The sequence below is a fragment of the Pelophylax lessonae genome, assembly GCF_965119305.1.
Source record: "Pelophylax lessonae genome assembly, chromosome: 2".
NCBI lineage: Eukaryota > Metazoa > Chordata > Amphibia > Anura > Ranidae > Pelophylax > Pelophylax lessonae.
The window spans coordinates 333,565,239-333,585,241 of NC_138769.1; the positions used below are offsets into that span (position 1 = coordinate 333,565,239).

A 20,003-nucleotide genomic window follows, 5' to 3' on the forward strand; every position below is an offset into this window, starting at 1 on the left:
GGCTGAAAGCGTTCCAGCTTTGTCTAGTTCACTGGATCGAGCACCTGCAGCTGTCCGTTGCACTTTCAATTGACTACGCCACGACCGTGGCTTGTCATTCACAATGGGGGCACCATAAGTGTCCTTGCTGCCTTGACAGTGATGTTTCTTCGTTGGGCAGAGCGCCTCGTTCCGGTGTTCCCTTTCCATGGGGGAAACAACACAATTGATAGGCGGTTTGCCTCAGTCGACTGGCCCTGGATACAGGGCAATGGTCCCTTCATCCGGAGTGGTTCCAGCAGTTGTGCCCTCGCTTGGGGGCACTCCGGACGTGGGCCTGTTGGCATCGCATCTACAGGATAGTGCAGAGGTCGTGGCCCGCTCCCGGGACCCTCTGGCCGGTGCAATGGTGGCCTCATGGGTTCTGTCATGGGCAAGAACATTTGCTTGGTTCAACATGTTCAATACTGAGATGTTTGGCGTGGTCACCTGTGCACGACTGACGCCGGCATGGTCGTGCGAGAGTGCTCGCAGATGGTCCGAGGTCAGTGTTGGCTGCTGTCTGCCTTTCCTCCTCTCCTGTTGCTGCCAAGAATCCTTCGCAGGATCGAGGCGGCAGGATTTCGGTCATTCTCGTGGCTCCGAACTTGCCTCGCCGAACTTGGTACACTGACCTGGGCAGGCTTGCCGCTGACGCTCCTTGGGTTTTCTTCTCTCCGGGGCCGATCTCCTGTCTGGCTTTACGGTAGACGGCTTGCGGGCTTGGCTGTTGTAGGCCAGATGTCAAAGGACGGGGGGTTGTCTGCTTCGGTGATTCCCACCCTGCGTAAAGCGTGGGAAGCGTCTTCTATGATGATTTTTTTCATCATATGAGAAAGTCGCGTATTGCGTGGTGTGAGTCTTCTTGGGCTCCCCCTCGCTCTTGCTCAGTGGCCGGATCTTGGCTTCCTTCAACGGGGGGATTGATCAAAAGTTGGCCTTGAGTACTGTCAAGGGTCAGGTTTCAGCTTTGATCATTTTTTATTCCATAGGCCCTTGGCCGCCCGTTCCCTGGTGCGTAACTTTTTACAGGGGGTGCAACACTTGGTTCTTCTGGTGCAACCTCCGTCGCCAACTGGGGACCTTGGTTGGTGCAGTCGGTTCTTCCAGACCCTCCTTTGCGAGTATCGTGGGTATCCCCTGCTTACCTTATTGTAGAAGGTGGCCTTGGTTGCTTTCAACTCTGCACACGGGGTGTCAGCACTGGCGACCTTGTCCTGTCATTCTCCCTATCTGTTGGTTCATCGGGCCAGGTGGTACTTCGTCCAGATCCGTCCTTCCCTCCGAAGGTGGTTTCTAGTGTTCACTTGCACGGGGCCATTGTGTTGCCATCTTGTGTCCTGAGCCCCCTCATCCTACAGAATGTGCGCTGCATACTCGGGATGGAGTTCAGCACTCGAGGGGTACTTGGTGACTACTGAGTCTTCCCGTAGTCAGGTTCGCTCTCTGTGCTCACGGATGGCGCAAGGACAGGACTGCCTGTGTCTGCTGCGACTTATTTCCAGGTGAATCGGACAGTCGGCGGTGCAGGCTTCTTTATTTATGGGTCAGGTCCTACCTTTCCCTGTTTCAGCGCTTTCTACTTGGGCGCCTAGTGCTTCCTGGGCTTTTTGCCATACAGGCATCTGTGCTTCAGGTTGTAAGACGACTACCTGGTCGTTTGTTCACACCTTTGCTACGTTTTACGAGGTGAATGTGCTGGCATCTACAGATGCCTCTTTTCAGCCACAAGGTTTTTTGCTGGCTGCTGTCTGGAGGGCTTTTGGCCTTCCCTGAGGGTGTTTACTGTTTGTTTTCAGATGGGCCTCATCTTTTCTTCTGATGAGTCCTATGTTGCCTGGTTGGCTGTTTTTGGCCTTGGGGACTTGTTCTTTTCTGCTGTTCCCACCCCTCATTTTATGGCACTGCTTTGGGACGTCCCTATTGATATGAATCGGAGAGAACTGCGTCCGTCAATGAACAATAGAGAAAACTGGATTTTTGACTTACCATAAAATCCTTTTCTCTTAAGTTCATTGAAGGACGCAGTACCCGCCCCTCTATTTTGAGTTGGGTTGGTGTTACTTTCTGACACTGCTTTGATACAAAACTGACATCCTATGCAGGAAGAGAGAGGGTGTACCCTCCGGGACTGCCCATAGGCGTAGCCAGAACTTTTTCCTGCCTAGTGTCCTACTCCTGTAGGGGGCAGCATAACCCTACTCATATGAATCAGAGAGAACTGCGTCCGTCAATGAACTTAAGAGAAAAGGATTTTACGGTAAGTCAAAAATCCAGTTATCCAACATGCAAATAGTAAGGATAAAAAGCACTTGAGTCAACAATGTATTTCTCCATATCCATTTTGCTCAGATGTACATAATCTCTAATACACTTGACATGGAGTGTGAGAAATTTGTTTCCAAGGATGAATGAATTGCATTTTCATTTCTAATGACAACATTGTGTATGTAATTCTCAGTGAGCTTCAAAACTGCATATCTGTGTATATTGAGAAGTGTATCAATGTGTAGACCATTCTGCTAAGAAGTTGGGAAAAACTATCCAACGTCCGTGCAGGATCTACCTGCTTTAGAGGCTGTAGAAACAGAGGAGAATAAAGAGGACTTTGAGACGGTGCTAGAGCAGGCTGGCGATGATTTCGCACCCACCAGGCTTCTATAAACCTGATATGGCTATACGCAAAATGCATGCCAATGTAGACATGCTCATTTCTGCTGTATGCAAAAGCCCCAGCATACCGTATTTTTCGGACGATAAGGTGAACTTAAAATCCTTACATTTTCTCACAAATTGACAGTGCGCCTTAAAATGAGGTGCGCTTAATGTATGGCTGTGTTTTCTGACCTAGAACTGATTTATGTGGTACGCGGCGCTCAAAAATCTGTCAATGTTTTAGCACAGCCTTGGTAAGCTACGAAGCTGCGCTGCTTGGATTGAGCATTACGGCTATCGTAGTCAGGAGGTGTGTGCATTCATTCATTTTCTATACCCGCTGCCCCAAAAATGGCTCCTGTTAAGAGACATGCTTAACAAGCGGATTTCAAACGCTATTAGTCACGCAGTACAACATGGAAATAGAGCAGCTGTGAGAGAATTCAACATTAATGAATCAATGGTACGGAAGTGGAGGAAGCAAGAAGACGCCCTGCGCCAGGTAAAGAAGACTAAACTGAGTTTGTGTAAGAGTTGAATTAAGACTTGACTAAAATTTGACTTATCAGAGTTTTGTTTCATTTAATGCGCCTTATAACCTGGTGCGCTTTATGTATGAAAATAAACCCGTTAGCAGTCGATCATTGATATTGCGCCTTATAACCCAGTAGTGCGCCTTATGGTCCGAAAAATACGGTACTTGCACTTGATTCTCTGTGGTCTCGCCAAGCCTTTCTAAATGCTAAGAGACCTGCAAAGTCTAAAAAGACATTCCCCATTCATGAACAAATAGAATGGACAATTTATGACAGTTGGGGTACTCCTGGAAAGTTGAGAATTATTGATGGGTTATATCCAGCAGAAACAAATTCCCCAAAAATTGTACTGTTCTGGTATTTATATCCTACCGTTTCAGTCTTCAACTTCTTACTGTCCCTAAAGAAGATGTTCTGTCAGATGCAGACAATTTGAGACGCTCTAAAAGCCTCTTTACTCTTGCGGGTCCAGTCCTGCAACCAGCTGTTGCAGGTAGCGATTTAGACCAGCGCAATGGACAATCAACAGGAACCCTGTCTTCCAGGATCTAGTTCTAACAGCACATTTACAGATATTGTCTTTCACCCTGCTTTTCTACATTGATGCCCTAGAACAAATCATTACATTTCCAGAATGGTTTGCATTTCTGTCCATATATGTGGAAAATTATGGCTAAAAGCCTGGATAGATGATGCTGCCTATAAAGAAAAAAAAAGGGCTTTCTCTTTGATGCACTTGACGAGTTGAGGAAAGGATCTTCTTCCACAAGTGAATGTAGCCATCACAGCCTGGAAGGGGGGAATTGTCACTTTACTGCATGATCCTCAGTCTGCCCCAAAATGGGGGACTCCAAATGCAGACATCCTGTCTTAGAAATTCAACAAGAAGTTACCCGTAATGTGGTCAGACCTAAGTATCCTCCAGCACTGGGATTGGATGCCCTAGTAATTTCCTGGACTTCATTCAGGTTAATATGTTTTCTATCCAGTGCAGATTCTTCCTCAAGTGCTCTGGAAATTATATAAACATAGAAAATTGGTCACGGGACTTTAAATGCTCTGCAAAATGGAGAGAGTGTAGAAATCTGTGGCTCAACATTGCTATTGAGGCCTTGAAAGACTGGTTTATCTGACTGTACCTTATTCAGAGGTGGAACATCCACTTCATTAAATCATTTCTACTGTAAATGGTAAATTTTTTTTTTTTTTTTTTTTTTTGCTAGGTGTCAACCCCAGAGATTGCTCTGTAGCTCACATTCTTGCATTTCTACAATCCGGAGTTTATCAGAATTTGGCCTTCAGTACTCTTGAGTGCCAATTTTTAGCCTTATCTTTTCTATCCAGAGACTTTTGACTTTGCTTTCCCTTGTTAGAGCCTTTATTCAAGGTGCCCCGCAGATCAGACCCCAATTACAGCAACCCTGTGCTTACCTGCGATCTCAGCTTTGTGTTTTCTGCCCTAAAAAAAAAACACCATTTGAGACTATTAGGAAACTCATTGGGTACTCTTTCCTGCAAAGTGGCCCTCTTGGTGGCTATCACGTCTGTCAGACGTGTTGTTTTTTTGAGTTGGCTCTCTTGTAAAGACCCCTTCCTGATTCTTCACATGGATAAAGTGGTCTAGCGTTTGAGACCCTTCTTTAAGCCTAAAGTGGTACCAGCCTTCCACCTCCAATGAGAACATTGTCTTTTCTTCCTTGTGCCCTGCCCCAATGCATCCCAGAGCAATTGCTTTACATTGTATGGACATGGTTAGAGCTGTCAGGGTCTATTTGATAGACACAGCCTCTATCTGAAAAACACACTCCTTGTTTCTCTATCGTTTATTGACAGACGCAGCTCCATATCTTCTTGACCATTGGGTTATGCTGCCCCCTACAGGAGCAGGAAAAAAAAAACTTTACCACACCTATGGGGCTGTCCCTGCAGGCATAACCCCACACACTCTGCTATAGCACTCAGTTTGTTTCTGCCTAGTTTAGGACCTAGTTCCTTGCTGGGACTTCTGTCTTGGCTGTCTATTTTGGGAACATTTTTTTTGTAAATTCTTTTAGTTGGAGTTCCTGGAGAATTAACAGCCGACTGGATTTTGGACAGGATATTCTAGATCCTTAAGGTCTCCCAGCCTGGCCAGCGAGTGTGTGCAGGTTATAGTCCAGCACTAGGCCTCGCCACACCAGAGCCCCGATGGACGGGGACGAGCCCGCGGGTGGACCGTCTCGCTGGGACGTGGACAACCTGGGATGCCCTGAGTCGCAGCGTACCCCCTGGCTGTCAGCACCCCCACCCCGGTTGGGAGGTAGTCTGTTCAGAGTGGTGCCCACCTGATACAGTGGTATGGTATGTAAGTGTCCCCCCCAATTCTCTGGTAGTCTCAGGGTGGACGTGGGATCCCTCCATGGAATAGTCGAACCCTCGGAGCTCCCTCCATGGAGTAGTCGAACCCTCGGGTATCCCTCGGCTCCCCTGGCCTCTCGGGCATACCACGCCCCCCTTAGCTTTCTCCGCCCCCCCCCCCCCCCCCCCCCGGCAGGTTCTTACCTCATCGTTGGCAGTTGTATTGGGGGGGTGCACCTGTCCTGGTGGGGTTTTCTTCTGGGGACCCTCCGATGCCTTTTGTATGATGACCCTCCTGGAGACCACATGGTGTCCCATGGGGGCCGCCATTTTGCTGTAGACTTCTGCTCTACATCAATGTAAAAAATTTCTCATTACAATGCATGGGCGGCCATGTTTTGATAGTTCCCCATAGGATTGCATGGGGCGGCCATTTTCCTTTAGTCCACGATCGCTGGACAGCAAGGGGAAACACTAAAGGCTTCTAGGCATGACTCGGTCCTTTATTTCCTGTGCCAGATTGTTTTATCTTCTGCACGGAATGTTCCTGACCGGGTTGGTGGTAATGTTTTTAGGTCCCTGTAGGTATTCCTCACTCGCATTGCTGCAGGCTGGGTTAGGCTGGGACTTGTAGTACCACTGGTGTAGCAGTGTGGATCACGTTTTTGCGACTTTTTTTTTAGAGTGACACTGCATTTTTTTTTTTTTTTTCATTCAGTGCTAATGGAGTCCCAGGACAAAATTTCACCTACGGACCCCCTCAGTGCGGCTGCGGGACCCTCTGGGTCGCAGCCCCTGTCTGCTTTTACAGCGGTTTTGAAAAAGCCTGGTGTCAAAAGTGGATTTAGTTTTTAAAAAGTGCTGCTAGCCAAAAGCGCCCTTTGCCTTCACCTCCCTCTGTGGTATCCTCAGATTCTGAGGCAGATATGGCCGCCGCGGACGCAACCCACCTTGGTGGATCTGTGTCATTGCATTCTGATGGCGAGGAGGTGTCCTCATCAGCCGCCGTGCGGGAAAATGTGCTGGTGGAAGCACCTATAGTATCAGTGCGGGAAACATTAAAAATGGCAGATGAGTTTACAGCGTCCAGGGCGCAAGTGTCTTTTGGCACCTGCAAATCCCAGAAGTCGGGCAAGGTGTTTCCCTGTCCAGAATGTTTTAAAAATATAGTCAATGAACAGTGGGGGCACTTCAAACAAATGTTAGTGGTGCCCAAGCACTTTAAACAAAGTTACGCCTTCACGGATGCGATTTCCACTAGGTGGACTGGTACCACCTAAGGTGGATCATCCGGTTTCCAGACTAGACAAGTCTACGGTAGTTGCGGTGGAAGAGTCCCTGGCTTTTACTGACCCCGTGGATAGACGGATTGAGTCTGTCTCGCCATTTACATGTGTTAGTGGGCTCAATATTAATACCAGTATTTGTGATCACATTGGTGTCCACAGACCATTCCAGAATGGGTGAAGTTACTAAATGGTGACTTGGAAATGGAGCTGCTTTCTCCGGGTCTAATTGCGCTAATGGACCAGATCAAGCCCTGCTTTATATATGTGATGCGTCGCTGGATGTGGCTCTCCTGGTGGCCAGTGTGTCTACGGTGGGGATTGCTATTAGAAGCATGGTGTCGTTAAAGAGCTGGTCTGCGGACCAGGCCTCCAAAAAGGCTCTTTCTGACCTTCCATTAACAGGGGACAGGTTGTTTGTATTCTCCTTGGATGAGCTGATTAAAGGCCTTATGGGTGGGAAGAGTACTCTTCTTCCACAATCATCCAAGAGCAAAGCACCACGTACTAGACAGTGGGCCCTTTTTCTCTTCTCATAGGTGGCCCTTTCATACAGCCGGGTCGCAGGAGAAAGGAGCGAAGCAAGCAAGTCCGGTCTTCCTGGGATGCCAAGAAGACATGGTCGGGTAAGCCAAAAACAGGCCAGTCTAGATCTGCGGACAAATCCTCGTCTGCATGAGGGGACGCCCTCACCCGTTTCTGGGGTGGGGGGATATCTTGATTCTTTCCGGAACCATGGACTTCCTTGATTCAGGACAAATGGGTCCACAAACTGATCCATTCAGGTTACCAGAACGAATTCTGGTCTCAACCTTCGGACAGGTTCTTCCCGTCCAATCTATGCCTATTCTATGCCTATCTCCAGACCGGTTAAGGGACCTACGAGAGGCGGTACAAGACCTGCTGTCCCAAGGGGTGATTGTGACGGTTCCCTTTTCGGGAACACTTTCAGGGATTTTATTCCAATCTGTTTACTGTGCCCAGAAAAGAAGGCAAAGTACATCCAATTCTGGACCTCAAGGCTCTGAGTACCACTATCTCTGTGGACCACCAGATAAGGTGAGCGGCAGGACAACGTCGCCAACTCCGATACTCTGCGGGCAGAAGTAATAGCCACCAAAAAGGCAACCTTCTGAGACAATGTAAGCAGAGGAATCTCCCGAATGTTCTCAAAAGGAGGTTTTTGAAGAAAAGATAGTTCCAAATTCAGATCCCACGGAGGTAGCGGGGATCGCCTCTGGGAAGCCACGTGGCGAACCCCCTGAATAAAAGTACAAATCAGGGCATGCTTAGCTAAAGGGCGTTAGAAAAACACAGCCAGAGCCGACACTAGGCCTTTAATTGTGCCCAAGGCCATCCGCTTTTTAACACCTTTTTTGAAGAAAAGACAAAACCATAGCCTCCAAGAACAAGCGAGGGTGCACCTTCAATGATTCACACCATGTAATGTACGATTTCCATTTACATGGTAGATCTTCCTGGAAGTAGACTTCTTGGCCTTCAGAGGTGTAGGACTCACTGAATCAGAAAGACCTCTATCCTTCAATACCTGGCTTTCAACAGCCACGCCGTTAAAGCCAGCGACTGTAAAGCAGGATGGAAGATCGGTCCTTGAAACAGCAGATCTTCCCTGAGAGGAAGTCTCCAGGGAGCATCGGCGACCAACCACCTTATCAAGACTGGGCTCTGAGGAAGAGGCTAAGCCTCGAAACGCTTCAGCCGTCATCTCAACAGGACTATGGACATGGACTATTCCTGACACTCAAGCGATTGAGTCTGATATGATCATTTTTAACTTCTGTTTGTGAGTAGCCATTTTTATGATTTTTTAATAAAGCCATACTATTGAGGATAATGCGCTAGGTCAGTGCGCCCTTTGTTTTCTTGTGTTTTGTAAACAGCAGATCTTCCCTGAGAGGAAGTCTCCAGGGAGCAGCGGCGACCAACCACCTTATCAAGACTGGCGAGGCCAGTCTGGGGCCACCAGAATGACTGGAATCCCTTCCACTTCTATCCTGCGAAGAAGCCTCGGCAGAAGTGTTCGCGGAGTCCAAGGAGCCAACAGTGCGTCTGTGGCGTCGACCAGAGGATCCCAAGACCTGGCTACGAACCTCTGAACCTTCTTGTTGAGTCGAGAAGCAAACAGGTCGAAGTCGGATGTCCCCCACCGGACACACAGAAGATGCAACGCCTCCGGGTGTAGGGACCACTCCCCGATTCAACACCTGAGGACTCAGGTAATCCGCCTGCCAGTTCTTCACACCTGGGATGTACACAACAGAGAGGGCTGGAACAAACTTTTCCGCCCAATCCCGGTTCGCAGCTACCTCCTGGGCCGCCAAGACACTTTTTGTGCCCCCTTGATGATTGAAGTAAGCCACGGCCGTGGCATTGTCCGATTTGAATCCGGATTGGACAATCTTGCAGACGAGTTGTCCAGTGTCTCCAGCAAAACTTTATAACTCTGAGCTCCAAAATATTTATCGGAACTTTGGACTCTTCCACCACCCAGGACCCCTGGGTGCACAGCTTCCCCAGCACTCCTCCCCAGCCTGACAGGCTGGCGTCCATGTTTATCACTGTCCAATACAACTGAAGGAAGGACTTGCCCTGGCGTAGTGCTAATGAGCGAAGCCACCATAGAAGAGCAGTCTTTGTGTTGTGACTCAACCGAATCAAAAAGCGTCCAAGGACTTTGGATCTTTGTTCCATTTGACGAGAATCTCCCCTTTGTAAGGGTCTCGTGTGGAACTGAGCAAACTGAACCGCCTCAAAGGTTGACACCATCAGACCCAAGGCCCACATGCAAGTCCACAGAGAGGACAGATTGTTTGCCAACAGCAAATGGATCGCCCCCTGCAGCTTACGCAGCTTGTCCAGAGGAAGAAAGCCCCTCGCCAAATCCAGAGTCAGGCCCAGATAATCCAGTCTTAATGAAGGTATCAGGGCAGAGTTTTGGAAATTGATGTTCCAACCAAACTCTTACAGAGTTCGTACAGTGATCGTTAAATCACCCATTAGGGCTGAATGAGAGTTTGCCCTTAAGAGTAAATCCTCCAGGTATCCCAGTACCGAAATCCTCCGTTGGCGCAGTAAAGCCAACCCCGAAGCCAGCACCTTGGAAGAGACCCTGGGGGGGGAGGCGAGACCAAAGGGTAACGCCACAAATTGATAATGCTCCTCTCCTACAGCAAAGAAAACGCTGGTGTCCAGCGTAAATAGGCATGTGTAGATATGCTATAGAGGCCAAAAAGTCCCCTTGGTGTAGAGACGTCACTAGCGTTCGAATGGATTCCATTCAAAACTTCTGTACCTGCACAACTTTGATGCAAATTTGATCCAACTTTATACTCTGGATCAAAGTTGCATCAATGTAGTGCAGGCACCTTTTCAAAGTCACTTATTTTCAAAGTCGCATATATGGGAAGGGGTGCCATTGAAATCAATGTGTCCAAAGTCACATGACAAGTCACACTAGTGGAAACTGAGCTTTAGTCTACATTTCCACTTTTGCGATTTAGAGTGCGACTTTGATCCAACTTTACACTATCTGGATCAAAGAAGCATCAAAGTAGTACAGGTACGTTTTCAAGGATGCTGATTTTCTAAGTCGTAAAGATGGGAATGTTTGCCATTGAAATCAATGGGCTGTGACTTGTCATGTGACTTTGTGTGTCCAAAGTCTCATGATAAGTAGCACTAGTGGAAAAGGAGCTTTAGTCTACGTTTCTACTATTGCTATTTACATTGCAACTTTGATCCAACTTTACACACTCTGGATCAAAGTCGCATCATCAAAGTAGTGTAGGTACCTTTTCAAGGTCGCTGATTTTCAAAGTCTCATAGATGGGAATGGGTGCCATTGATTAGTCACACTAGTGGAAATGTAGACTTAGTGTGGTTGCCTGTACTATGATCATTGTAGACTGTGAGCGGAGACCCCAGAGCACTTCCAGTTACACTGACAAGTCCGCCCCCCGTGTCCAGCTTTCTTCTCCTATGGTAGTCTTCATTCAAAGCACAGCTCTACTGTTTGTGCACCCCCAGCACAGCTATACTGTATATGGGCACTGCCCCCCTCCCATGTCCTGTGTGAATTATTTCTTCATTTTCTCATGAATTAGGATGTACAATGCATCCTTACTGATGAGAGAACACTGGGTGGGTACCTATGATCAGCTCCTCCCATTCTGTATACACCCACTGGCTACACAGCAACAGTGTCCCTCCCCTGGAAGTGATGTCACTAGCTTTCAGTAACCACACCCACTTGCACTTTCTTGGACGCAGCAGGAAGAGGAACTGAAGTCGTGCGACAGCCCTGAAAACTGCAGAATTCAGGTAGAAAAACTGGGATTTTTTTCATTTTGACACATAAGGCTGAACTCCGCTCACATTAATGATTGTAGGGGAGAATTTAAGGTATTAGGCTGGACTTCCGCTTTAAAAGTTGTCATATGCACATGCAAAAATATATACAAAAAAAAAAAGTCCAAACTGGTTATACTCCTAAACAGGGCTTCAAGTTGTCAGGGTATGCAGTCAAACCAATGAGCAACTAGGATAGAGAGCCAAAACCAGACCAGTTTTACTGGTATCATCCGACTACATCGGAAGTAATATAACCTTCATATAACAAATGATCTTTCTCTCTCTATTTTTCAGTTTCTTTTTGAAAATGGGCGGATAGATAATATCTTTATGGAACCTTACTCCAGGTTTATGGTGGAACTTACAAAGCTGTTGAAGAATTGGCACCCACCTGTCTTACCTAATGGTAAGCCATACACAAGTTTTCATATGTTGGCAACATTTGTATGTCTATAAATGTGCTATTACAGGTCAGTTTTAGCTGCCTTTTAATCTCTTTTCCAGGTTATTTGTTTTCAAGGATCGAAGAAGAACATTTGTGGGAGTGTAAGCAGCTTGGTGCCTACTCACCTATCATCCTTCTCAACACCCTTTTATTCTTCACCACCAAATTCTTCCAGTTAAAGACTGTGACAGAACACCAGCAACTCTCCTTTGCCTATGTTATGAGACGTACAAAAACTCTGAAATACAACACAAAAACCACCTACCTGCGCTTTATGCCCCCTTTTCCAAAGCAGGAGTCCGAACACGGTGTGTGCATTTTTATTCAAAGAACAATCATACAAACTATTCTAGACCATTTAATGTGATGTGTAGAAAAGCTGTTTATTCCCTCTTTAAGGAGAACTTCTCCCGTCAATAACAGAGAAGTTAAATAAAGAGCTTGTACCTATCTTTTTATGGATCCACACATGACGGCTTGCAAGGGCTTGCCATGAAAGCAGATAGCATGTTACAAGAAATAAAGTAAAGCCGAGCAAAATCTTCTTTTTACTAAAACTGCTTTTTTGCATTACAGAAAAAGTAACAGGTGGCAAGCGAAAAAGGTTAGAGGAAGAGGATGGTCAGTTTGTGATGGAGATGGCTGAAAACACAGACAATCCACTCAGGTGTCCTGTCAGGCTATATGAATTTTACTTATCCAAATGGTATGTGCTTTGGTTTTTAGGATTTTGTATGATGTCAATCTGTCCCTTTATATACACTGCTCATAGTATAGCATCAAGTCAATTACACTCCTGGGATATTAATCTGATCAGTTAAGTAGCAGAGGAGGTTGTTAATCAGTTTCAGCTGCTTTGAAATTAATGGGCCCTAGATGGGCAACAATGAGACAACCTCCAAAACAGGAATGATTGTACAGGTGAAGGCCACTTGCCATTTTTTACCTACTCCATCTTTTCTGACTTTTTCACTAGTTTTGCATTTGACTAGGGTCAGTGTCATTACGGGTAGCATGAGGCGATACCTGGACCCAATAAAGGTTGCACAGGCATTCCAACTCCTCCAGGATGGCACATCAATACGTCCCATTGCCAGAATGTTTGCGGTGTCTCCCAGCACAGTCTCAAGAGCATGAAGAAGATTCCAGGACACTGGCAGTTACTCTAGGAGAGCTGGACAGGGCCAAAGAAGGTCCTTGACCTATCAGCAGGACCAGTGTCTGCTCCTTTGTGCATGGAGGAACAGGATGAGCACTGCCAGAGCCCTACAAAATGACCTCCAGTCGGCTACTGGTGTGAATGTCTCTGACCGAACAATTAAAAACAGACTTCATGAGGGTGGCCTGAGGGCCCGACTGTCCTCTAGTGGGCCCTGTGCTCACTTCCTGGCACCATGGAGCTCGATTAGCATTTGCCATTGAACACCAGAATTGGAAGGTTCACCACTGGTGCCCTGTGCTTTTCACAGATGAGAGCAGGTTCACCCTGAGCACGTGACAGACCTGTAAAGGAGGAAGGAAGTGATTGGCGCTGCCTGGTGGGGTGTTAAGGGAATATATACGTAGGGTACTATGCTTCTAGTAGGATATCCTATAGAAGCCTGTGTAATAATTTAATATTGGAATCTGTGTATAATCAACTAAAATCTGATAAATGACAGACCTGTATAAAACCAGAGCGGGTCTATATGTAATTTCTAAAAATGAAATAAAACCCTATATACATAGCATTAATAAATAAATTTCATACGTACAAAATGTGCAAAGAGAGGTGCAAAAAGTGAATACAAAAGGTGGAGTGCTAGAAAAAAAAAAAATAAAAATTGATCCAATGTGATCCAGTAATAAGTATGTGACCATAAAATGACAATTGGTAAGTATACTATAAAAATTCTTAATAAATATAAGTAAAGTACAGTAAAACCTTGGATTGCGAGCATAATTCGTTCCGGAAACATGCTTGTAATCCAAAGCACTCTTATATCAAAGCGAATTTTCCCATAAGAAATAATGGAAACTCAGATGATTCGTTCCACAACCATTCATTCATAAGTCTTTCAGTTTATAGTCTATAAACAAAGATTATAGCAATGTGATAGGTTATATAACCATAAAATGTCCATCCACAAATAGCCGCTTCCACAAGGGGATTAGAAGCAAAATCCAGCAGGAGCTAAGGAGTATAAAAGAGAAGAGAGGCGCCTCTAAGTGTAGCAGTATGGGGACATTTAATGAAGGTACAACATTTAGCAACTCATATGGTTGATGATTAAAGAGGCACATCTAAGTATGCAGGCATCTGGGGTAAAGCTGTCCACATAGACCATCTTCTGAACCACTGGCTCTCACTGATGTCAGTCTGCAATTGTGATTGGGAAGACTACCCTGCAGTAGAGTGATCTGAAAGCGAGACTTTGAATCGCTCGTGGAGCGCAGCGTGGAAGGGTGTGATGAAGATGGCAGTGCGGAGGATGGTCTATATGGACAGCTTTACCCCGGATGCCTGCATACTTAGGTGTGCCTGTTTTAATCATCAACCATGTGAGCTGCTAAATGTTGAACCTTCATTAAATGTAACAATATTGCTACACTTATGGTGTGAATACACGATTAGAATATCGCCCGATCATTCGACCACCGACTTTTGAAAAAGTATTTGTCGGTCAAAAACGTTGCCAACATACACGGTCCGAATATCGCCCGACCGTTGCCCGCCGACCATCGAAACAGGTCGACTAACATTTCCGGGAAAATATTTTCGGGCATGCGTGATGAGGTTATACAGATTTAAACTGAACGACCTCAACACCAACGTATAGAATATCGTTCTTTCGCAAACGAGACGACAGAAATTTTCGTGTTTTTCAAACGGTATTTTTCGTTCACAATATCGATATCGCTCATTCATGGCTGGGCATTAACGAGTAGAATATCGGCCGATCGCTCGCTGAACGGAAATTTTCGGCTGATTTTCTTATCGTGTATTTCAGCCATTAGAGGCGCCTCTCTTCTCTTTTATACCCAGTTGTGACATGACGCTACTTGTATATCAAGACATCGCTTGTATATAAAGTCAAAATTTATTTTAAAAATTTGCTTGTCTTGCAAAGCGCTCTCAAACCAAGTTACTCTGAAACCAAGGTTTTACTGTAACTAATAACGTATATATGACCATAAAGTGACAATTGATAAGTATGCTCTTAAAAGTGCCAATAAATATAAGTGGAAAAAATGAATGAATAAATAATTCCCAATAAATAAATAAGTGCAAAAAGTGCAAAGGTGAGCCAATTCCTTGGTGAATATATCCGTGCCAAACTAACGGTACCAAAATGAAAAAATACAGACAAAAGGGTCAGTTAAAATAATCCAACGAATGGATCCAAGTAAATGTGCCGTCTCGGTGGTTTAAAAGTCCAAAAAGAGTCCTAAATAAGTGAGGTCCATATATGGTGGTTTTGAAGTGCTCTTTTCTCTATGCCCAAAGTATGGTGGGTGGGCAAAAGGAAAAAGTATTCCCCTGAGCCTGGGGTCCTGCGCTTACCAGATTCCCTTACCCCTACAGGGGTAAACAGCGGGTCGATTATTAGGGGATCGCTCCCACACACTGGCAATCAGGATCTCCTATGGCCTTGGTATCGCTCCGTAGTAGTAATGAAGATGTCAGCTCAATAGGTATAAATAGGAATCCAGTACAGTGCCCGGGTATGCAGAAGAAAAAGGGAAGGAGCCTCCAATAGTGTAAAATTGTTTCACAGAACAGCTTTATTATATAAAAAAAGACATGTACTCACAAAGTATAAAATTCAAAGGTATGCCCGTCTGGCATAGGAGCCGCAACCTCCTCTCTTGCGGTGCACGTCTGAATGTAGCGTGCGTTCCGACCGCCGGATGTGCGTCCCAAGCCTCGGGTTCAGTAGACGGAAATGACGTGGTCACGCTCTCGACCGGTTTCGTCTCACTGACGTCATCTGGAGAAGCAAAGATGACAGACCTGAAAGGGCCTGGAGAAGCCGTGGAAAAGATTATGCTGCCGTTAACATTGTTCAGCATGACCTGTTTGGTGGTGGGTCAGTGATGGTCTTAGGAGGCAAATCCATGGAGGGACGCACAGACCTCTACAGGCTAGACAATGGCACCCTGACTGTCATTGGGTATTGGAAATAAATCTTTGGACTCATTGTCAGACCCTAGGCTGGTGCAGTGGGTCCTGGGTTCCTCATGGCGCACGACAATGCCCATCCTAATGTGGCGAGAGTATGCCACAACTTCGATCTTGGTAAAGAGGCGATGATTTGGCTCTTTACCCATGTGATCAGTTGTGTAAACAAGGAAATGCCAGTTATTGTCTTTTCCTCTCTTACACTGACCGTGTGATGAGAGGAGAGACGATCAGCAGCATTTCCTCACAAGGGAGACCTGTACAGATAACCAGGCCACGGATCATCTTTGCAGCCCTAATAATGCCCAGCAGTGATACCAATTTGTGCCCATAAGTGCTGCATATTAGTGCCATCTCATCAGCGTACATCAGTGAAGAGCAAAAATTACTTATTTACAAAATTTTCTGACAAAAACTAGGGAAAACAAAGAAAAAAAAACCCAACGATGATTAAATGCCACCAAAAGGGAGCCCTTTGCGTGAAAAAAATTATAAAAATTTCATTTGGGTACAGCATTGCATGACTGCACAATTGTCAGTGTGACGGCGCTGAAAGTTGAAAATTGGACTGGGCAGAAAGGGGGTAAAAATGCCCTGTATTGAAGCGGTTAAAGAGGAATTCTGTCCCACCCCTATGATAATAGCGTTGGGTCCACATTAACTGCTTCCCATCCGGCCTATTGTCATGTTGTTCATCCAGACTCGCGCACGCCATAGGAACTGCGCTGCTGCGCAGTTGTCACCTGCTGTGTCCACCAGACACTGGATGTACTGGGCCACTGCTGGTACCATGTGATTGCTGTGACCAATCACAGTGATCACATGACCATTGTGCATGATTGCCTTTCATTCATAGCCATTCATTGTGTACTGTTGTGTTCATCACTGTTATTGGTCATAGTGATCACATGGTACAGACACAGCGCATTTAGTCCATGTAATAGCTGTGGTCAGTCACAGCTTCACAATAGTACACAATGAATGGAATGGATGCCATTCATGAAAGTGATTGCTTAGAACAGTGATCATCAAAAAGTCTCACTGCCACACCAGTTATTCAGGGGTCCAAACTATGGCCCTCCAGCTGTTGTGGAACTACACATCCCACGAGGCATTGTAAATCTCTGACATTCACAGACATACCTAGGCATGATAGGAATTGTAGTTCCTGAACAGCTGGGGGGCATAGTTTGGACACCCCTTCATTATATGATGATACTTTACTGCTCTGATGTAAAAAAAAAATAAAATGTAATGTTTTCCAAAGATTTGTCACACAAAATGACAACTTCAAAAAATTTACCATGCCCTTTAACAAATACCTTGGACTGTCGGCTTTCCATAGAACGGTCATTTGGGGGGTATTTGTACTGTCTTGGCATTTAGGGCAGATGGGCAGTCAATTTATCAGGACTAACTGATTTCCCCTCCATAAGAAGCTGCTTCCTATGGGGGCACTTGTGTGTGCGCAATCGCGAGCCAGGCTGTTTGCATCTATTCAGAGACACAGCCCCCCTTTCAGCTCTGATTTCCCCTCCATAAGAAGCTGCTTCCTATGGGGACACTTGTGTGTGCGCAATCGCGAGCCAGGCTGTTTGCATCTATTCAGAGACACAGCCCCCCTTTCAGCTCTGATTTCCCCTCCATAAGAAGCTGCTTCCTATGGGGACACTTGTGTGTGCGCAATCACGAGCCAGGCTGTTTGCATCTATTCAGAGACACAGCCCCCCTTTCAGCTCACAGGATTGGTTAGACTGCAGCAGAAGCCAATGGCTCCTGCTGCTATCAGCCAAGCCTGAGAGAGCTGGTAGAGGGGAGAAGAGCTGCTGCAGACTTGCACAGCGCTGGACCAAGTTTGGACTGGGGTGAGTATTGAGGTGTGGGGGGGGGGGGGGGGGACTAATAAATGTTTTTTTTTGTTTTTTTACCTTAATGCAGAGAATGTATTAGGGTAAAAAAAACCTTTGATCTTTACAACCACTTTAACAAACCAAAGGAGAGCTTAAAAGAGAATTTGTGTTATTGTTTGCATTTCACACTTTTGGCAAAGCAATAGGTTAGGGATCGAAAAACTCCAAATGTTGTGGAAGGCCTTTACTGTTTGGTAGAATTTTGAGATGACATGTATGCATTTCTTTGTGCCTTTCCTTAATGCCTGGAAGTGAGCCTTGACATTGCTCCTGTTGATTAAATGTCATCTGTCTTTTACAGTTCTGAAAGTGTAAAGCAGCGGAGTGATGTCTTTTACCTTCAGCCAGAGCGCTCCTGTGTACCCAATAGCCCCATGTGGTTCTCCACCATGCCCATTGACCTGGGCACATTGGACAGCATGCTGACTCGCATCCTTATGGTTCGAGAAGTTCATGAAGAGCTGACCAAAGCAAAAGAGGACTCAGAAGGGGAACTATCTGATTAAAGTTTTTCAGATCCTCCCATCTTTCCAACTTCCAAAGCCCTAAGTACTATATGTTCTACATGAAGCTGGGCTGGGCAAGCACTAAACTGTGAACTTTCTCACCTGGAACTGATACACTGCCCTTTTTGCCCATGAGTCCATCCCTGTTTATATGTAACCATTTCCCTGCTGGTTCTAGACAGGATATGGACATAACAGCCCTATATCTTTGTGGCCGGCACAGAGATGAGCAATGGACTCTAAATTGTACACCTGACTAGGTGTTAAACCCCAAAGTAGGAACTGTAATTTGTTTGTAACTGGAGCATAGGGGTGATTGCTTTTAACTCTCTCTACTGCAAAAATATAGTAGGAGCAGATGAAAGAGTTAAGACAAGAGTCTCTTCACACTAGTGTTGTGTAACACTGTAAAGGGTGCATAAATGTGCCACCCATTTTACTTTATTCAATGACAGTTTGAAAATCTATGTAAACTGTGTAGCAAGCCATTTTGACTTTCCAAGGAGTTTTGGCATTGTTCCAATTAAACAATCCACTTAACATTTACCCAGTAATTGTAGGGGGTCACATTATACTTAAGATTTGGAGTTTTCTCTGTCCACTTAATTACATTGCTATTCGACACTGGAAACCAGTAGTACTGCAACCAGTAGCAAATGGTTCAATTAGACCAGATCTACCACTTGTAGTGTGGAATTAGCACAATCAATATATCTCTTGTGCTTAAACAGGAGTTGTGATGTTCACGCTGAGGAAACCATTTAATAAGGCTGATTAAAATTCTATGGCAAACTAATGTGAAACTGCACGCACCTCTTGATAAAAAATTCTTTATGGCACGTAATAACAAGATGGCAGATATTAAATCATTTGGGATTTACTTCTATACGTCTCAGCCTCTAGAATTCCCACTGTGACCAAGACTGTAAACACAAATCCACAAACATTTATAAAACGAATGCAGGCTGAAATCTGTCGGCTTTGCACTTTGTTAGAAAAAATATGCTTACATACACACTATTTAATTGTTTACCCCACAGAGCAGTAACAAATGAATGGTTTGCAGGTTTTGAGAATATATTAAAAAAAAAAAAAAACCTACAAGTTGCCTATTTTCACTACAAGTTTTTTTAATATCTCCAAAGTTTTTCTTCTAGAAAGTTTTTTTTTTTTTTTTTTCGCCCTGCTATTTACAGATGCATACAGTAAATAGAATAAACCAAACACGTTTGTCTCATTTTTGTAATTTTTTTTTTAAGTTAATATAAAGTGGGTGCGCCATGTTGCTTAAAAAGGAAACCTTGAAGCGAGTTTGTAATGGTTTTGATGCACCGTAAAAGAGAAAAATCTAAGAATTTTTAAGTATATTGTTCTTGGTTTCAAACATGGCAAGAAAATTATGTTCTACAAGACCCCCTTGAATATTTGAATGTTACACAGTTTTAATTACCCATGCATCTTTCCTTCCAAGGGCATTAAACACAAGGCCATTTTTTCAGAAACTTTCACGTGCTGTATTAACCCTCTTACTCTATGAAACAGAGAAACCTAAAAATTAGCTTCGATTTCTTTTTTTTTTTTTTATTGTAGAAATAAGAAAAGGGGGGGTACATTTCCAGAGGAATTTTTAGCATTTGTAAATCATGGAAGATCTGCTAGAGACTTACAGAACATGCACTCTCGAAAGAAGGATTTGGGGTTCAGAGAGAAGCAAATGATTCTGTATGTCACTGATTATTCATTACTCTCTTTTCTATCGGAGGGGACCTCAACATGT

At 45.1% G+C, this 20,003-nt stretch overlaps 1 protein-coding gene across 2 annotated transcripts in view; it reads left to right on the forward strand.

Moving 5' to 3' along the window:
• ZMYM4 (zinc finger MYM-type containing 4) overlaps positions 1 to 19,339 on the forward strand; it is a 209,673-nt gene extending 190,334 nt beyond the window's left edge. For both annotated transcript variants that reach the window (XM_082244488.1, XM_082244487.1), the window contains exons 24-27: positions 11,498 to 11,609; positions 11,708 to 11,956; positions 12,225 to 12,354; positions 18,022 to 19,339. In XM_082244488.1, coding sequence (XP_082100614.1) covers positions 11,498 to 11,609; positions 11,708 to 11,956; positions 12,225 to 12,354; positions 18,022 to 18,226 — 696 coding nt within the window. In that variant the 3' untranslated portion in view covers positions 18,227 to 19,339. The remainder of the gene's footprint in view (positions 1 to 11,497; positions 11,610 to 11,707; positions 11,957 to 12,224; positions 12,355 to 18,021) is intronic.
• Positions 19,340 to 20,003: the final 664 nt, after the last annotated feature.